At 44.0% G+C, this 18,045-nt stretch overlaps 1 protein-coding gene across 1 annotated transcript in view; it reads left to right on the forward strand.

Moving 5' to 3' along the window:
• The window catches only part of GAD2 (glutamate decarboxylase 2), a 65,430-nt gene that overhangs the window by 41,212 nt on the left and 6,173 nt on the right, over positions 1-18,045 (forward strand). The window contains exons 10-13 of the mRNA XM_068538782.1: positions 187-303; positions 2,475-2,539; positions 9,250-9,328; positions 12,252-12,401. Coding sequence (XP_068394883.1) covers positions 187-303; positions 2,475-2,539; positions 9,250-9,328; positions 12,252-12,401 — 411 coding nt within the window. The remainder of the gene's footprint in view (positions 1-186; positions 304-2,474; positions 2,540-9,249; positions 9,329-12,251; positions 12,402-18,045) is intronic.

Below are 18,045 nucleotides of genomic sequence, written 5' to 3' on the forward strand. Positions count from 1 at the left end.
CCTAGACCCTGGAAAACGAACATCATTCCTACTAGGCTCCAAGGTGTTGTTAACCCTCCTGATGGTTCCAAAAATGCAGACGTGTATGATAGGAGGAGAATGTCCACTGTTATTTTTTATCAGCTTTTTAAAAGAATCCTTTGACCCCCCCATTTTACATTATTTGGGGCTCTCTCATTTGCGCAGGGATTTGTCCCTTTCCTTGTGAGTGCCACGGCTGGGACCACCGTGTATGGAGCGTTCGATCCCCTGTTAGCTGTTGCTGACATTTGCAAAAAGTATAAGATCTGGATGCACGTGGATGTAAGTATCCCATAGGGAGTGCCACTAAAATGTCCTTGCACATTTTTCACCTGGAGCTCATGGAGTGAAATGTATTCTCTCTATTTTTTTTTACTTTAGGAGTTTATTTTCAGGATGGTGATAGTTAAGCTTTTAAAAATTGCAGAGACAAAGTAGTACACAACTCACACAGTGCATAACATTCGCTGGAACCAGTCTGAGGCTGATTATGCCTTAACTTTCCCAACAGGATAATATTCTTATTTCTATGACCAGGACCTGAGCTGGGCACTTAGTTCTCAATTCATTGGACCATAATGTCCAAGGAGGAATATGGCTTATGTACACACACACACAGTCACACACATGCAAAGCTTACTTCCCTATGAGAATGATCCAAAGAGTAAATAGGAGTTGCATTTATATAGGAAATCCAATGGATGAAAAAATTCAGCTCAAGTCAGAGACTAGTATAATCAAAGAGGAAAGCGGACTTGACAACTTGCTAGGAAATATGAATCCAAATTTCCAATTTCTTATCTTGGTCAGCTAGTAAGATAAACTATGTATGAGATGTTTTGACTGCAGGGTTAGTCACACCAAAAAATAATGGCGATGCACCCATCAAGACATTTCCAAATGAAAAGAAATGTCAACTTTTAGAAGGACGGATTAAAGGGATTAAAGTTTAGACTGGTATGACTCCAAGTGTGGCTCCAAGATCAGCTGCTCTCTGCAAACTGTTTAGGACCCACCATGAGATAAGGAATCAGTGCCAAATCATCTCTAAGCACAATGCTTGGTTCAGCTGATGTGTTTTCCATTGTGAGACTTTCTCCACGAAGGAAGCATAAGTTGATTTACATTCTGGTGCAAGAGGCTTATGTTATAGAGTAGACTGTTATTGAGTAGATCATTTGGCTTTATAGTAAGCATTCAGACCAAATTAATTCCTCTTTCTTAAAGAGCAGAAAACCTCCAGAGGCTAAGTTAGGTAAATTTCCATTACCCCAGAGTTATCCTGCATCGCAGTTTCCAGTCTTCTTTTCCTTCCCTGATTCACAGTGTGATTTGTTCCCTTTATTTCACACATGAAGACACTGAGAAAAGGTGGACAGACCCAAGTACCATCAGTGACCTGGGTCTTGGAACTGGAGAGCCTATGAAACCTCACTAGCTGATTCAGGAAGAGGATTATCCTGACAGCCTTAAAAGCAGCAATGTGTGTCCCGAGCCAACAGATGCAGTAGGCTCTCCTCCAGAATTTCTACTTAAAATAGAAGTAGGAGATCTTTCAACCAGTTGTATTAGCTTTCTTTGAAACATATCAAGTTTACCACTCATTACCCTTACTGTTTATAATTCTATAATTAAACCAGAAAAAAACCTTAAAATATTACACATTTGGAAAATTCGATAATTTTTCAAAGTGTAAAAGGACTGAAATTACAACAAAGAAAAGAATGCAGTTATACCCAGTTTTTTTCTTTAAAATTATCCCAGGGTTATTTTTACACCCAAAGAATGTTAACATTTTCCAATGAATCTCCATCTTTACATCTTATCTTTGAGGGAGATCATTACACCAATTCAAATCTTCAAACTTGAGTACAAATTTTTAAAGGGGCACATTCTAATTGTTCAACTGATTGGTACAAATCTTGCCTGCTTGCTTTTTTTTTTTTTTGGCTGTTAGTTTTGTTTTGGCTTTTGGTTTATCTTATCCAAAATTACACATCAGTAAAACAAGCTTGTGAAGCTGTCTCCTTCCCCTGGAATCATGCAAACTTGTCAAAAAGAGTTTTTCTTGCAACTTGAAAGCAGTTTAAAGGGTCCCAGCCCATCTTATCTACTCTAAACTGTGGAGATACTAGGGTTTCTAGTTCTGAGGTTATGAGCTTCACTAAGACTGAGTGGTGGTGATGGGTTGGGGGAGGATCTTTCTCCTTCTCATGCAGACTGAGGAAATGTTTGGCTCCTTACATCCATAGAAATCTGAGGTGGAGCCTGAGACCTTAGAATAGCCCCCCAAGTTAACCTTTGGAAGTCTAGTGGCCAATCTCCAAGTTACCTGGGGTTGAGGCTGTACCTTTCACCCTACGCAATGCTTGCCGTTCCAGAAGACACCAAACTCTAGAAATCCAGGCAATGAAAAACACTGTCTTTTTTTTTGTATGCTCTCCCTTTTCCAGGCAGCTTGGGGTGGGGGATTACTGATGTCCCAGAAACACAAGTGGAAACTGAGCGGCGTGGAGAGGTACACACATTTTTCTTGTTAACAATGTAAAGTGTGAAAGCTGAATGTGAAAAGCAAATTACACCCAATTTCCAAGAACTGTTGGTGTACAGATGAGCCCATTCTGTGCAGTGCCTGTGTGCCTTATGTGCTCATGTATGCATGAATATTATGTGCAGACAACGAAGAAATTAAATCCCATACCAAGTGACCCAAGTGGAATGTTTCTCAAACACAGAGATTCCTAACTGGCCTCCATGGTTGGCCAGAGGACTCAGGAATGACCTTCCTGGGATCTCTGAACCAACTACCAAAACTGTTTAAAACTTCAGGCCGTCCACTGTTTTCTAGGGAGATATATAGCTTTCATGTTTCATGAGAGGATAATATCCACTGCTTTAAAGAAATCAATAAATAATTTTGTGAAGCAAATAAGCACATTGTAATTTATCAGCATTGAAAGAGGAGTTTGGGGTTTAACATGGCCCCTTTACTTAAAGTGAAACCTGCTTGTGATAACATCACCTGATAGTTTCATCCCCATAATAATTTTTCTGGTATAGCTCCGTTTGATGCTGCAAAGCACCTTTTATTCAGAGACTAAGCAGTAGACCATTGAGAAAAGCTGCAAAATACAAAGGAAATCATTTTTGATTAGCGTAAAGCCTACTCAGGGCCAGAGGAAAAAGGAAAAGAATTCCAGAATGCAAAATCAGCCTCAGCCTTTAGTTCTGGCCCACGTGCAGAGGGACCTCAGAGTTCCTGGTTCTCCCATCACAACATGGCAGGTCAAGGATAGTGGTGAGCTCTGACACTCCGGGCAACTGAGAAAGCCTGGATCCATCCAGGGCTGCCCATTGCCCACTGTGCCCTGCCCAGTAGCCAGGTGCTGCCCAGGAAGAGTTGCCCACTGGCTCTGCCTCTGGACATCTTGGCACAATTTCTGTCCCGAGGCGAGAAGAGAGGCTGCTGGAGCTCAGAAGCGTCTGGGAGCACTGGGCAGACAGGGCAGCCGGGCCAGAATGAATGGCAGGGTGTGCTGTGTGACATCCAGGCCCACCCACACGTAGAGAAGCCATGGGTGCGGAAGGAGGGCAGAGGCACAGTCTGGGGCACTCTGTCGCATGAGCGGAAAGAAGGCTGGGCAGGCCAGCCCAGGCCCAGGTCAGCAGGGTTGTGTCTCGGAGTCTGCTGCCTGCCCTCTGACTGCAGGTGCCAGTTCCGGTGTGAGTGGATGAGGACAGGCACGGCCCCTTCCCAGAGGCAGCCAGCTTTAGGTCTCTGCTTCTGGTCCATTGGGCTGAATTCCTTTTTTCACGAAGATCCGCCTGAAACCAGAAGCTCAAGGACGAGGCAGTGAGCTAAACAGTGAGAGAGAATGAAGAAGAGAGAACCATTCAGAAGGTGCCTGTTCAGAGGATCAGAACAAGAATTCAATTGACGTGCTGTCGAGAGAAGTGGCCTGGACACAGAACCTTCTCGTCTTTGAGTCCCTTTAAGTTGAGCAGCCCAAAAAGTGAGAGGCTGTTACTACCGTACCTTTCACGCCAGCTGTGACTCCAAGTGCTGATGGCCAGCGTGGGGCACCCTCGACCAATGACAACCTGAAAGCTCACGAACTCACCTACCCTGGGCCTTGGAAAGATAAAAACCCATGTGCTTTTGTCCTGAAGACTAAAGACTTTGGAGAGCAAAGCTTAGAACATTCGTCATGGGACATAGCGTCTTCTCTAATTGCCACAAGTCTTGAAACTGTGTTGTAAGTAAATCTACTAAGTGGAATAGCCAAACAGGAAGTCTTTTTTAAAAACGAGGGACTGTCGGGACTTCCCTGGCGGTCCAGTGATTAGGACTCCGAGCTTCCACTGCAGGGGGCATGAGTTCGATCCTGGGTCGGGGGGTTTGAGCCGAACCGCCTCAGCCATCCATCGATCTGAGAGAATCCATCTCAGTGACTCATCAGCAAAAGGCACACTTTCTTTGGTGAATAAGATTGTAAGGCCACGGACAGCCCCGGCCGTAATGTGCATGGACACACGTTTAGGAAAGAAATTTGCCTCACTTGAGATGTTACGTTTTTCCAAGCACTAAGACTCTCTCTAAAGTGGAGGAAATCTGTGGTCGATTCCTGTCCCCAAATCCAGAGGTGGACCAGTGGTCCCAGGGATCCCAGAGTACCGTCCTCATAACAAAATGGCACAGGCACCCGGAGCCCTGCCTGGCATCCCCTTCGAGAACCAACCCAGTTCTCAGAGAGCACCTTTCTTCCCCGATAACACTGTCAAGCGCTTTAGGGGTGCTGTGGCTGAGAGGGTGCCGGGAGCCCTGGCACTCCAGAGCATGTTTCTGGGCACTGTAAGGGCATGTTTCTGGGCACTGTAAGGGACACTTCTTTAATCCCTCCCGGCAGCAGGCTGCTGTGTACCTGGAAGAGCCCATTGTTGTGGTCCACTCTCAAGACTTTCTGGCCAAGCTGAAGGTTCCAGCACAGATTCTGCCGAATTACCAATTATTACTCTCACTCCCACTCCTGAAACTCAGTTACCGGACCTCTGTCACAGGCAAGCCACATCACAAGGCACAGCGCGGGCACAAAGTCAAATACAACACGAAGCCTATCTTCAAAGGGTTTAGAATCTAGTAGGGAGACTGCAGTCAACCATGGATTACAATTCAAGGCAGAGGAATTAAAGGCTCAAGAGATCATTCCTTCTAACCAGGGTTATTAGAGGAGAGGAAGCCTGCCCCCGGGGGTGGGCACTGCAGCCTCATCAGGCAGAAGTGGAAGAAGGGCGTGAAGGTGAAGACCAGGGGCACGGAGGTTTGAGAGGATCCTTGGCGAAAGTTCAGACAGGTCTGGTTGGAGACTGAGATGGATTCATGGCAGTGACCAGGGAGCTAGTGGAGGGTCCAAAAGAAGTCCTGCCCAGTGAGTGTCAGCGGAGGGCCTGGCCGCAGAGCCAAGTCCAGATCACCGTAAATCCCTGAGCCGAGCACCACTGCTGTGTGAGCCATTGTTACGCATGGAGAGCGTTCTGTTTCTCGGGCTGGGGAGAAAACCTGGAGAGGCCCTGCCGTAGCAGCCATAGTGCGGGTCCGAGGAGAGGAGTGGCATTACCTGCGCTTTGGAAAGCCTCCTCTGGATTCAAGAGAAGGAGGCCAGGACTGGCTAGAAGCTACTGGGCATCACAGAGGTCCAGGTGCAGGAGGTAGCGGAGGGGAGAGATGCTGAGGGTGGGAACCAGAGCAGCCGCGGCAGCAGCGAGGGAGAGGAGGAGATGAACCCAGGAGAGGTGCCTTATCAGGAGCAGGATGCATCATCAGAGACCTGCTCTTCAGTGTAATTTAAAGAACCGCTGCTTCTGCTTCCTTCACTTGCTTCTGAAATAGCTTGTGTGTGTATATAGAAAAGTCGCACTCCAGTTACACTAAGAACACCAGGTGTTACAAATGCTGAAGCACGATTTGCATCTAATGCTTTTTTGTTTGTTTGTTTGTTTGCCTTGCTGTACTTTCTAATATTTTAGGAAATTCCAGAGAGTTTCATCTTTGACAGATTTTACAGTTTTGTGTATCATGTTGAAAAGCGTGAGGGACATTTTTTTTGGATATGTCTTTGATTGAGCTAGCTTTAGCTTGTTGTATATAACACACCTTTCTCAAAGGCGTTTTGCATCAAGAGTCTACCACCATCGTTCTGGGAGTATATCAAAACTGCCTGGGGAACTTTTTCAACATGCATATACCAGTCACATCCCAAGGAAACATTGCAGACTCTCCAGGGTTTTGAGTGAATACCTGTGGCATTAGGTCATGGTTAGAGCAAGGACCCTGTGTAGACTGGCAATGGCTTGAATCCCACTTGCTGGTTGTGTACCCTTGGGCAAGGTGTCTCTCCATCCTTAAAACTGGTACAATAACAGTATGTACCTCACAGGGCTACTGTTGTGTGGATTAGATGAATGAATCCATCTGAATCAGTTAGAGCAGTGCCTGTCAATAGTAAATACATAATAAATGTAGTTAGCGTGTGAATACTGAAAATTTTCCAAATGGTTCTCATACACACACACACACACACACACACACACACACAATCTAGCACCAAAGTACTACAGAATAAAATGCTTTATACAGAATTGAAAAAAAAAAACAAGCTGCAAGGGGTGATATCAGTAGAGGGAATAAAAGAGAATGAAACCAAAACACTAAGGTTTGGGAGCTGGACGCTTGGGAGGAGACTGGTGTGAGGAATCGAGGTCCGGGATAGAGGAGAGAGAAAAGATCTGAAGGATGAGGAGGGAGCAAGTTAACGAGTTCACTTGGGATCTTCTGAGTTTGAGGTGCCAATGAGGGCACTGGGATATGTCTCAAAATGGCCCTAGGGGGCTCAGCTCTCTCCAACTTAGGGAAAATCACAGAGGACTGAATCCCAGGGCAAAACATTTTGAAATGAACCCGAGGCTGTTTTTCCCAAATGGCTAACATTTCTCCAGTAAACGAATGCCCTGTCTTTGAATCACTCTGTGCATCTTTTTGCACCTTTATGAGGCAGCCCCTCTGAGAGAATTCAGTGACCGGTCGGTGTGAGTCTTGGCAGCTTCTAGTCTAGAAAGACAAATGGGCCGCTGCAGAGAAATAAACACCCTCAGTCAGAGCCGTGGAGAACAGCTATTTTCTTCTCCATCAGGTGCCATTACTGAGAAAGCTGCATTTCATCAGGATCAGGCATCTAGCTATAGACTATTATAGAATGTACAGAATGACAGTGTACGTGTGCCCAGTGTCACAAAGCTCGTGAATGATAGAGTTGAAATCAGTAGCAAGAGCCAACCTTATTTGATGTTTACTGTGTGTTGGACACAGTTATAAGCCCTTTACCCAAACAATTTACTAGTATTCTCCTTTGAGAGACAAGGAAATCGAGGCACAGAGAAGTTAAGTAACCTGCTCAAGGTTGCACAGCCAGGAAGTGATAGAAGCTGAATACAAACTTGAGCTCCCCTCCCTTAACCACTATTTTCCTACTGCTCAGAGCCCAGGTTTCTTGACTCCGGGGTCATTCTAAAGAGCAAGGAGAAGTTTTCCTGGAAGGAGCTTTTCAATATCAGGTGTTTTTTTTTTTAAATTATTATTCCTGAAGTCTTTTAGTCCACCGTGCAGGGGTGTAGCCATCTGGCCATGAACTGCCTTCGCTTCTTTCCCTGATTCCAACACATCTGACAGCCAGTGTCAAAGCTAAAGGAAGACCAGACAATGAGCTGGACTATTCATCCATTCACATAAGATCCCCAGGCCAGTAAGTGTTCTCTGACTGGCCAGCGATGACCGCCATTCATCAGCTAGATGAATGGGATCTTTCCCAGCATCTCATTTCTTCCCAAGGTTCTCACACCTGGAGCGCCGGGAGTCTGCCGCTCGGCCAGGAGAGGGCCGGCAACACGCAGCGCCCTGGAGACAGCTGCCACGGACGGTCCTACCACTCTCCTTCCTCCTGTGAGTCCGTTTAGGCCAAGGTCGCGTTCCTGAGGCTCTTCCTCAAGGATTCTCTGTCTCTCAGAAGACACGTGCCGAGACTCCTGTGAAGTGAGCAGCTGCTTTCCCGGGAGCTGGAGGAGGACGGGTTGGAAGAGCACAGCGGGAAGCTGAAGAAGGCTGCAGAGACAATACTTGATCGGCCTTAAAGAATAAGTGGCACTTAACCACGTGAAGCAACGGGAGATGACATTCTAGGAAGAGGAAACAGCCCTAGGAGACCCAGGAGCATGAGAATAGAATTTTCTGAGAACAGAACATACTCTGGTGTGATGGAAAGCGGTACAGCAAACTGACAGGACTCAAGACGGGCCCCGTGGCCTGGGGTCACCTGTGTGGACACCGTGAACCATACCCCGCAGTTTGGAATCTAGGCCGGAGGCAGAAGGAAAGAGGAGAGGGCCGTAAACAGAGCTAGAAAATCACTATGGTACCGGGTGGAGGATGAAAGGGAAACCAGGCATCAGTTAAGACAATACATCCAGATTAAAATAATAATAATAATAATTATTATTAAAGGACCCTGTACCAGGACTATGGCTTAGGCTTTTCAAATAGCGTAAACCCCTGAGCTGAGAATCGCTATTACTGATGGGAGAGCATTCTATTTATCAAGTATGTTGGGACACAATAGATTGAAAGCTGCTGTAGGAGCCGTAGCTCATCTCCCCCGCGGTCCAGAAGGATATCTCTGCATAAGACAAGAGATGGAAGCAGGGGATAAGCTAGAAGCTGTTATGAAAGGACACATTTGAGACATTTGGTAATTGACTGAATGGGAAGAAGGAGGAACTAGGTTGGGTAAAGAACAAAGTTCAGCTGTGGAATGAGCCATTGCTCTGAGCTCCAGGGCAGGGCTGTTGGGTCAGAAGCAGGGACACTGGAGGCACATGAGGGCCCCTGCCTGGAGCCCTGCTCCGTGGTGACCACGGGAGGGACCCTGGACTGGATGATCCCCAGTCACTCCGAGAGGCTCTCAGAGCACCATGGGGGCTGAATGGAGATACTAGCCCTCACCTACTGTCTCCGCAGACAAAGAAAAAGTTGTAGATTGAAGAGTCCACTTCTCGTTTTGTAAATTAATGCCATGCTCGAGTCTGAGCACAGTGCCAAGAACCTCGAGCCCTGTTGCCCATCACAGGGTCCTCTGTGCCTGTCACAGGTGCCACCCTCTTAACGTGACTTCTTTCCTTTAGGGCCAACTCTGTGACATGGAATCCACATAAGATGATGGGCGTCCCTTTGCAGTGCTCTGCTCTCCTGGTTAGAGAAGAGGTATGTCTTTCCTGACTCGTGGCCCGGTCCATAGGTGGGGTTGTATAGAGTAAATGTGTGTAGTGACAAAACCAGCATGATTTTACAGGCTGGAACAGTGAGCCGCATCCACAAAAAGGGGAGATTGTTAATTAGGATAATTGTAAGGACCTGCTTTTCTGTCCAAATATAGGATGGTTGTATTTTGACGAGACGAGACAGGCGTGTTCCATGAATGGCTAAATTGTTGTACTTGTGGAAAAGACGTAGGACATTAGGTTGTACTCTGCAGGATCAACGGTGGGTCAAGAGAGAAATACCATTCAAAAAATAGTAATGGGATAAAAGAGGTGGAGCTTCAGGATGAGGGAGATGGCAGTTCCCCACTGGCCTTTGGTTAAACCACACCTGGAGTGGTTTGCTTAGGTTAGTGTCAAATCGTATAGGGAACCCCATCAAGCTAGAGCTCGAACAGTGAGGGACATTAGTTAACATGGAAGAGAGGTGGTTGAAGGAACTAAAGATGTTTCATCTAAAAAAAATTTAATTTAAAGGGCTGAGAGGAAGGCAGCCTTTGCAGCATAAATGACTCAAGTGGGAGAGATTAGTTTTTGCTTGATGCTTCAGAGAGCTGGGTTAGTAACACTGGATGGTACAACTTTGATGGTAAAATCAGAATTACCATGATTTGAGGTCTGACTTGGGATCAATAAAAGGAATGCTTTTCTAAAAATTAAGCTGCCCAACAGGTAATGAATTACTTATGTAGGAATAAATTCATCATCAGGGGAGGTGACTGAATGGACATTGGGCAAACACTTACTAGTAAGAGAACAGAGAGATAGAAGGGGAAGGAATAGGGACTTCCCTGGAGATCCAGTGGTTAAGACTCGGTGCTTCCACTGCAGGGGGCACGGGTTTGATCCCTGTTCGGGGAACTAAGATCCCGCATGCCTTGTGGTGTAGCCAAAAAAAAAGGGGGGAGGGGAAGGAATGCTATAAGATGGTATTAAGTACTCTGTGTTAAGAGAGTTCTCGGTTTTCAGAAAGCTTGGGATATATTAGCTGAAAGAGTTAAAAACAAGTTTCATTACTTCAGGGCATATCAGAGCCTTCAGTTGCTGATATATATTATAAATATCTAAAAAGAAAGTATTTTTGATAGTTTCCAAAGTTTACTTGACCAGGGGAATTTCTTTGACGGCAACTGTTTTACAGCCAGCAGCTATTCACGTATTTTAAATAGTTTAGGATATAATGGCTCAGAATCAGGACACTGTCTCACCTTTATGTGGCTTTTACTTAACCTTTTGTACAATGAGGCTGGTGCTGTCCCACCTTCTAGAGGTCATGTGCTTTGCTTTGCTTTTCCTATCCCAGTAGAAGCTGGTCTGGTCTGTCCGTCATTCCACACTCCCTTAGTGGTCTCCCTTAGGACTGATGGCACCTAAGCATGAGCTTGCATGGCTGGGGGAAAATGGTGCTAAGTTTCTGTGACCGTGAAACAAAATAGATGCACCAATTGCAATTTTCAGTCTCATTGGTCTTCGAGTCCAATTCAATGTCATTCTACTGCTCTATTACAATTACATTGTATTGAATTTCTACTAGTCTCAAGAAAAAATTACTTAATGAATTCCGCTGAATAAGAAGGCCAGACTACAAGACTGAGCCCAGTTCTGTTGTCTACCATCTGGACACTCGGTCTGGTCTTTCAGGACCTGGATCAAATTTTAGTTGCATTCTGTTTTAGTTTGGAGAACTTTTAAAAAGGGCTCTCACTTCTAACTTCAACGAAGTGATCACAGTTTAGTCTTTTCTTCTCTTTTCGTGAGTCATGAAAGAAAAAAGTAAATGCCAAAGTTTCTGTAAAATCACAATCACACTGTGGATAATCAAAGCGTCAAAGGCTTCCTGTGGTTCGAGACAAATTGCAATGTGGTGAGGAGACTAACGATGCTGTTTTAGTCAGAGAACATGATTCATTCACTGGTCTTTGGAATAGTTCGATCACTTTGCCACCCATTTTCCATAGTAAGCGCGTGTGTGGTGCAAGGGCAAATTAATGGTAATTGACAATGAAACTTTCTACTGTAACTACCATTAGCAAATGAGTATGAAAACATGGTGCGCAAGCTTTAACCACTCTTGAGAGAGGAGCGTGACATCTGAAAGATTCCCTGTTGAAGACCCCAGAGTAGCAATGTCTTTATTTTTTTAGGTTTTAGCTTATAAAAATGATAGCAATGAAGTGTCTTAAAAACTATGATATCCATAAAGAACTCAAACCCTTATAGCTAAATGATAAAGTACTTGAACTAAATATGAACAAAACAGTAGAAGAATCACACCAATAATATTTTACAAAACCAAAGAGTTTCCAAAATAGTTTGCTTACAACAAAACCAGGACATCAGGATATTCTCCCAATGAACATTATACTCTGACTGATTTTTTAAAAAATAAATGCCTTCTCACTGAAATTCGCCTGACCTGGATTTACATCCCAACTGTTCCATGTCTAGATGTAATTTACAGAGCAGCTTACATAAAGTTTTTGAGATTCAGTCTCATCTGTAAGATGGGAATTATTAGTAACCAGCCGCAATAAAGGGTATTGTAAAGCTTAAGTAAAATAATCAACAAATTTTAAAAAAGATAAACACCTTCTCTTAAAAAGGAGAGTAAAAGTACATATATGCCCTGTTGTTAACCTCTGGTAACAGCTGACCCTTAACCATTTATTCTATAGACTTGACCTATCACAACAGCCCATCCTATCCAGTTATTGGCCTCATTTTTTTTTCTCATTTGATTCTTTCTCCAGGATATTCACTGCCTCTTTCTTTTATTTTTTTTTCTTAATAATTTCCATCACAATGTAAATCTAATAGAATACCTAATAAAGTCAGTAGAGTTTCCTAAGTTTTCTCTTCTCTTCTAGGGATTGATGCAGAGTTGCAACCAGATGCATGCCTCCTACCTCTTTCAGCAAGATAAACACTACGACCTGTCCTACGACACCGGAGATAAGGCCTTACAGTGCGGACGTCACGTTGATGTTTTTAAACTCTGGCTAATGTGGAGAGCAAAGGTGAGCACGCTGGGATCGGCTGAATGTCGACTAAAAACAGACACTATATCTGGTGACCCTTATTATGACATGTTAAAAATTGATTTGCGAATTGAAAATTATTTACCCAAGATTAAGTTTCTTGAATCCTAGATCTAGTTATCTACACGGACAAGAATATAAGAAAACCCATTGAATGTTTTCTTTCTTTTAAACCTAATTGCTTCTAATGCTCACTCATCTAGAAAACCAGTACATGTTGCTTCTTACAGCAGAACCTCTGGATTCCTAAGAAGTGTTTCATTGTTGGTCTTGTCCCAACCCTTGGTTTTTACCCAGTGATTGATCCTTCGGGCAGGTTAAATGCAGTCTTTTTGTTTGGAGAATAAAAAGGAAAAAGAAAAAACCCAGCACGATAGTTTATTTTTGACATTTCACAGGGTAACCTCTAGTTATAAGGCTTTTTTTCAAAAACTCTGGAACTACCTAGTGACCTCTTTTGGTTCGGTTTCTCTATTTACCTCAGAATTTAACGGTAGATGATCACCCCTCTTTCAGAAATGGAACTCTGTAACTAATGGTGTGCGCCACTGCCTGGACCTAATTATCGCTTTCAAAGAGCATACGTGTGCGGTTAAATGTAAGCAGGCTGGAAGGGTCAAATATTGTATTTTTCATTTTGGCCAGATTCCTAACTTATATGTCACAAATCAGTGACTTTCCATCTGGTTTCACTAATCTCCCACAGGAGGCAATGGCCAGAGCCAGCGGGGACACTGGAAAAACCCAACCGCTAGAAAAATCCAACTGCTAAAAGAGTATGTGAGAGAAACCTGACAAAGGGAGAGATGAGAGGGAAGCTGGCATGCCCCGAGGTCCTGTGTGTTTGGGAAATGGTCCACAAATTTGTGGACCAGCTTTCTAAGTAGCCTACACAAAGAGGTAACAGGTTCAGCACCATAGGAACAAGCAAATAACTTGGTGTGCAGGATGAGACCACCGAATGGGTCCTTCCTCAGGTCTGTGTGAAGAGGTATGGACCAGGTCCACAGCACCCGGTCCATATGCTGGTGTTTATAAAAGTGTTCAAAGCAAACTGAATTGACTCAAACAGTTCAGAGAGGCGGATGGTTAACAAGAAAAAGAGGGGGCTTGGGAGTGAAGCAGTGCAGTCAACAACTATTTTATGGAACCTTCTTTAAACCCATCCTGGAAAAGGGCAGTTTAACTAGAAAGACTGTCTTAAAGACTATGATATGAACATATGCCTTTTGCTTAATACACAAATAACTCTTAGATGGTTTCCGGGGATGGCTAGACTACATGGTCTTCAAACAAGCCTCCATAATGGTATTTGCCCCGGTTGAGTTTTCTCTAAGTATTGCTAAGGATCAGGCAGCTACCTGGAGTGAGGCCCAAGGTGAGTTACTGCCCCATAAAGATGGGTGATGAGTGAGGTCAAATCCCTTGAGCTGGGCAGGGGACCCCTTCCCTTTCCTCTTTTGAAAGTTGAGAGCCTGACAAGGATAGGTATCTGGTCCCCACCGCCCAAGACAAGACTCATTCTGTAGGCAGTAACACTTTCATTTGGCAAAAATAAATCAATCGAGAACGTAGATTATTGGTGTACTCTCAGGCTGTTTTAAAACGAGCAGGTTTTTCATTTCATTGATTGGTGGGAATTGTAAAACGACAAAGGTAAACATCAGCTGGTATGTTGAAGAAAGCTTGGTCTCTAAACATTGTTAAGTATCACTCTTTTTGCCTCTAGTTCCCCTGGTGTTTTTATTAAAATGATGATCATTAGCTATATTTATACAAAAATGTTTCTGACACTGTTCATCGGTTCCCTGCTGCTGCTTTTCCGTCGGAAACCTCCCTGCCAGTGTGGTGCAGCCGGCTGGTTCTCAGAGAAACCACTCGGAGGGCATCAGGTGTGAATTAAACAGCAGGACCAAATGAAGCTTGAAATAAAGGCAAAGGATCCAGGTTCTAAAGGGCTGAAATACAGGCACCAGAAGAGGGGATAAAAAGAGAGAGAGAGAAAGAAAAAAATCACAGTGGCTGCGTAACTTATGGACACATTTTTTTTTTTGCATTGAAAAATAGTTTAATATTATACGTTATCATCATCCAGAATTTAAAATATTTTAAAGTAATTATTTCATGTACATCATGTTTGCGTAAAGGAATAATTCATTTTCTAACATTCATATATAAGGTGTGAACAAAAATGAAGACACACTGATAACTCTTTGTAATTAATGAAAGTCAACACATTATTTATGCTTAAAATGCAGAAATAGATGACAGTGAAGAATTACAGGTGAGAATTTGAGTTACTTAGAAGACATGGACACATATTTTTTTAATTCCTTACACAAACCCTTAAGTATCTAGACAGCTAAACGGCAAAAACGTCCATTGGCTTTCAACTTAAAGCTGCATTTAAAAAAAATGAAATGATAATAATTATTAAAGTAATAAGCTCAGCCCTACAATCCAGATCAAGGGTGAGGATAATTACCCTCCAACACCCCTAACTCTGTAGTAATGCCAGACAGGGCAGGAGAAGTACCCACTCCTAAGGAGAGCCATGAGAGAGTTGGCCGTGTCATTTTATTTTGCATCTGCAAAAGCAGTACAGTAAGCCCTCTACATACGAACCTTCAAGTTGCAAACTTTCAAAGATGCGAACGTGCGTTCACACGTCCAATCACGTAAGTTAGTTCACGTGTCTGGTGTACACTGTCACGTGCGTGCATCCTCTACAAGTGGTTGTGCTTTTGTGTACTTTACTGTACAGTACTATTTTCTGTGTTTGTTTCTTATGTATTATTTGTGTTAAAAGTATTATAAACCTTTTACAGTACAGTACTATATAGCCGATTGTGTTAGTTGGGTACCTAGGCTAACCTTGTTGGACTTATGGACAAATTGGACTTATGAACGCACTCTCGGAACAGAACTTGTTTGTTTCTAGGGGACTTGCTGTAATGAGGAGGAAGAGGAGGAATGTGGCATTAATCAGCAAACCCTCTGTTATCAGATACACCTGGAGAATACAGTGTTCCAGTGAATCTGCATTTTCTCCTTAGTTAGATAAACCACATGAAAAATAGTGACCTAAGTATAAATTACAATTCTTTCACCTGTTAATAGCAAATGGAGCTAAATGCACTGAAGACGGCCATCATGTTAAATCCAAGACAATTTGATTGGAGCAGATTAATGCAAAAAAAAAAAAAATATTGAGGCTCTTGATGTGGGATGCTAGGTGTTCTGGATGGTGGTATGATTTGTAAGCCTTGCACTGGCAAAGACACTGTGTCTTCCCTCAACTCTGTTCTTATTGGGTAGACCATTTATTTTGTCTGAATTTTATTAGAGAATCCTAGGACTTGATTATTTTTCATCTTGACAGATTTCCTCAGTGGTTAAAACTCACGGGTAGACATAAAAAAAAACCAAAAAAACCTTAAAAGGAGTCCCCTTTATTAGGCCTGCAGTGATGGCTTAATATGTAACTATTGAGTTTTTACCGTAAATCTTTGTGTTTGTATATGATTATGCAAATTGGCAGATTTCCTTATAATTTTCTATGAGTGGCCTCTGTAATTAAAATATAGATAACAGAGGGGTTGGCAAATGGCTGAGGGAAAAAAATAACAGGAGAAAACTATTAAAGGGAAATGGATGTCTGGCACTCTTTGCTGAGTGACTGAATGTTCCCTTTCTCTCTAAAATATTAATTTATTTTAATAAGTGGATACTGAGCATCTGTTATTGTGCCTGGTGCTGAGTGGGACCAGGGGACTTCAGTTCTCCAGGCAGGAAAGAGAAGTGCTCCAATGACCATCACAAAAGACAGAACACAACTGGTTATAAAGGAAACACAGACACACCTTGAAGAGTTAAAGAATGGAGAGTTCAGCCCTAGTTTGAGAGCCAAGAACGATTTATCAAGAGGTGATCTTCGAGATGGGTCGTGAACAGGATGGTAGAATAACTAAGATTTTGACCAGCAGAGCTGGGAAAAGAACATCCCAGGAGGAAGGTCAGGCAGGGGCTAAAGGGCGTATTTCGGGCTAGTAGAGAGTCTCAGCTGACTGAAGGAAAATTAGGGTGCTACCATCCAGATGAGAAGTGAGAGGGCCTGAGTGGGTGCGTCTAAACCCATGCCGGGTGTGTGTGGGTGAGGGATAAGATAAGACGTCTTTCTCCCAAAGCTCCTTCAGTGTAGCCTGCTGCTGGGATCCTGCCTTCCACCCACAAGTGCTCCTCTGAAACTTCAGCTTCCGTCACAGCAACTCAGGTCACGGCGATGTGACGCCCGATAAGGTTTTATATGTGTCTTTGTCATTCTCATAAGAAGAGCTGTGTGCTATATAATGATTCAACAAGCATTTGATAAACGAATGAATTTTGGAGAATCTCCTAAAAACCTGCAAAACCTTGAAAATAAAATATAGATCTTATGCCCGTAAATACTCCGTTTGAAAGGAGGAGCCCCAGGCGTCTAAGGGCACATCAGAGCTCCTGTGTCGCTCCCCCTGCACCTCTATAGCCTTCGTCTGAGGGGGGCAGTCACATTACTCCTGAGTGTCTCCAGAGTGAGCGCCCAGACTAGCAAAGGCTGGAGGACGCCCATCCCATCCGTGGTAACCCCACTCCCTTTGCAATACAATCACACTCATCTTCAGAGCGTTCATTTCACCTTCCTGCGTCTCTGTGTGGGAAATCAGACAGGCACCGTCATTCCCATGTGACCAGAGAGGTTAGCCAAGGCCACATGGTTGGACAAGGTCAGAGTCATACTGGTCCTGGACATATCCTGGATCAGGTCCATGCGAGATGAACTCCAACTCTAGGCTGGTCCAAAGGATCCAGTTTGGAGAACAATAAACTCCCCTCCCTCTTACGTAAGGTCCATCCCAAGTGGACCCAAACTGCCAGGTCGGTCCAAACCAATCCTAAATCCTTGGCAACCACAGACTCATGGAGCACAGGGGTGCTGGCCCGAACGCTCAGGCATCAGCTGGATCCTTGGAGTCAACAGGAACCAGTCAGCAAGGGTGGCGGTCTCCAAAGAAATGAATTTCTGAACCCATCAGACCTCTTGAATGCAGCTTGTTCTTAAACACGTTTCAGAGGTTACAAGTCACTGGCTCTGCCAGATCCCCCCTGTAGCTGGGACGATGAGACTTTGTTAACAGGAAAGTGGGCCCATCTTATCTGTATTACAGTTGCTTCCTCTAGATGCCGGGTTGGATTAGTCGCTGGTAGGCCTGTTCTGAGTTCCTGGGATGAGCATTAGCTGCTTCTCTAAGCTTCCCCTGAGCACTCCATCAATACCAAAGGAGTTAGGAGTAAAGCCGTGCTGAAAAGTAACTCCCTAGTGTGTCCTGTTGTCAGTTAAATAGTTCCTGTCCAAGGCTGTTGTGTTGTTTTTCCCAAGTCCAGATCCTGGGCTTCCAAGAGCTGGAAACTGAAAGACCTCTGTGATAATGTTCACCCATTACAGACAGATGAGCCGTTTATCCCCAAAGGAGAAATCTAATAAGCTTTGCAAAATGACGAGCTAACAAAGCATCTGTGTGCTCCTCAAGAGACTGTCATTCGTTTGTCCAACAGATATTCATTGAGCACCTACCCTATTTGCTCT

Source organism: Eschrichtius robustus, chromosome 1 (genome assembly GCF_028021215.1).
Source record: "Eschrichtius robustus isolate mEscRob2 chromosome 1, mEscRob2.pri, whole genome shotgun sequence".
Lineage (NCBI taxonomy): Eukaryota > Metazoa > Chordata > Mammalia > Artiodactyla > Eschrichtiidae > Eschrichtius > Eschrichtius robustus.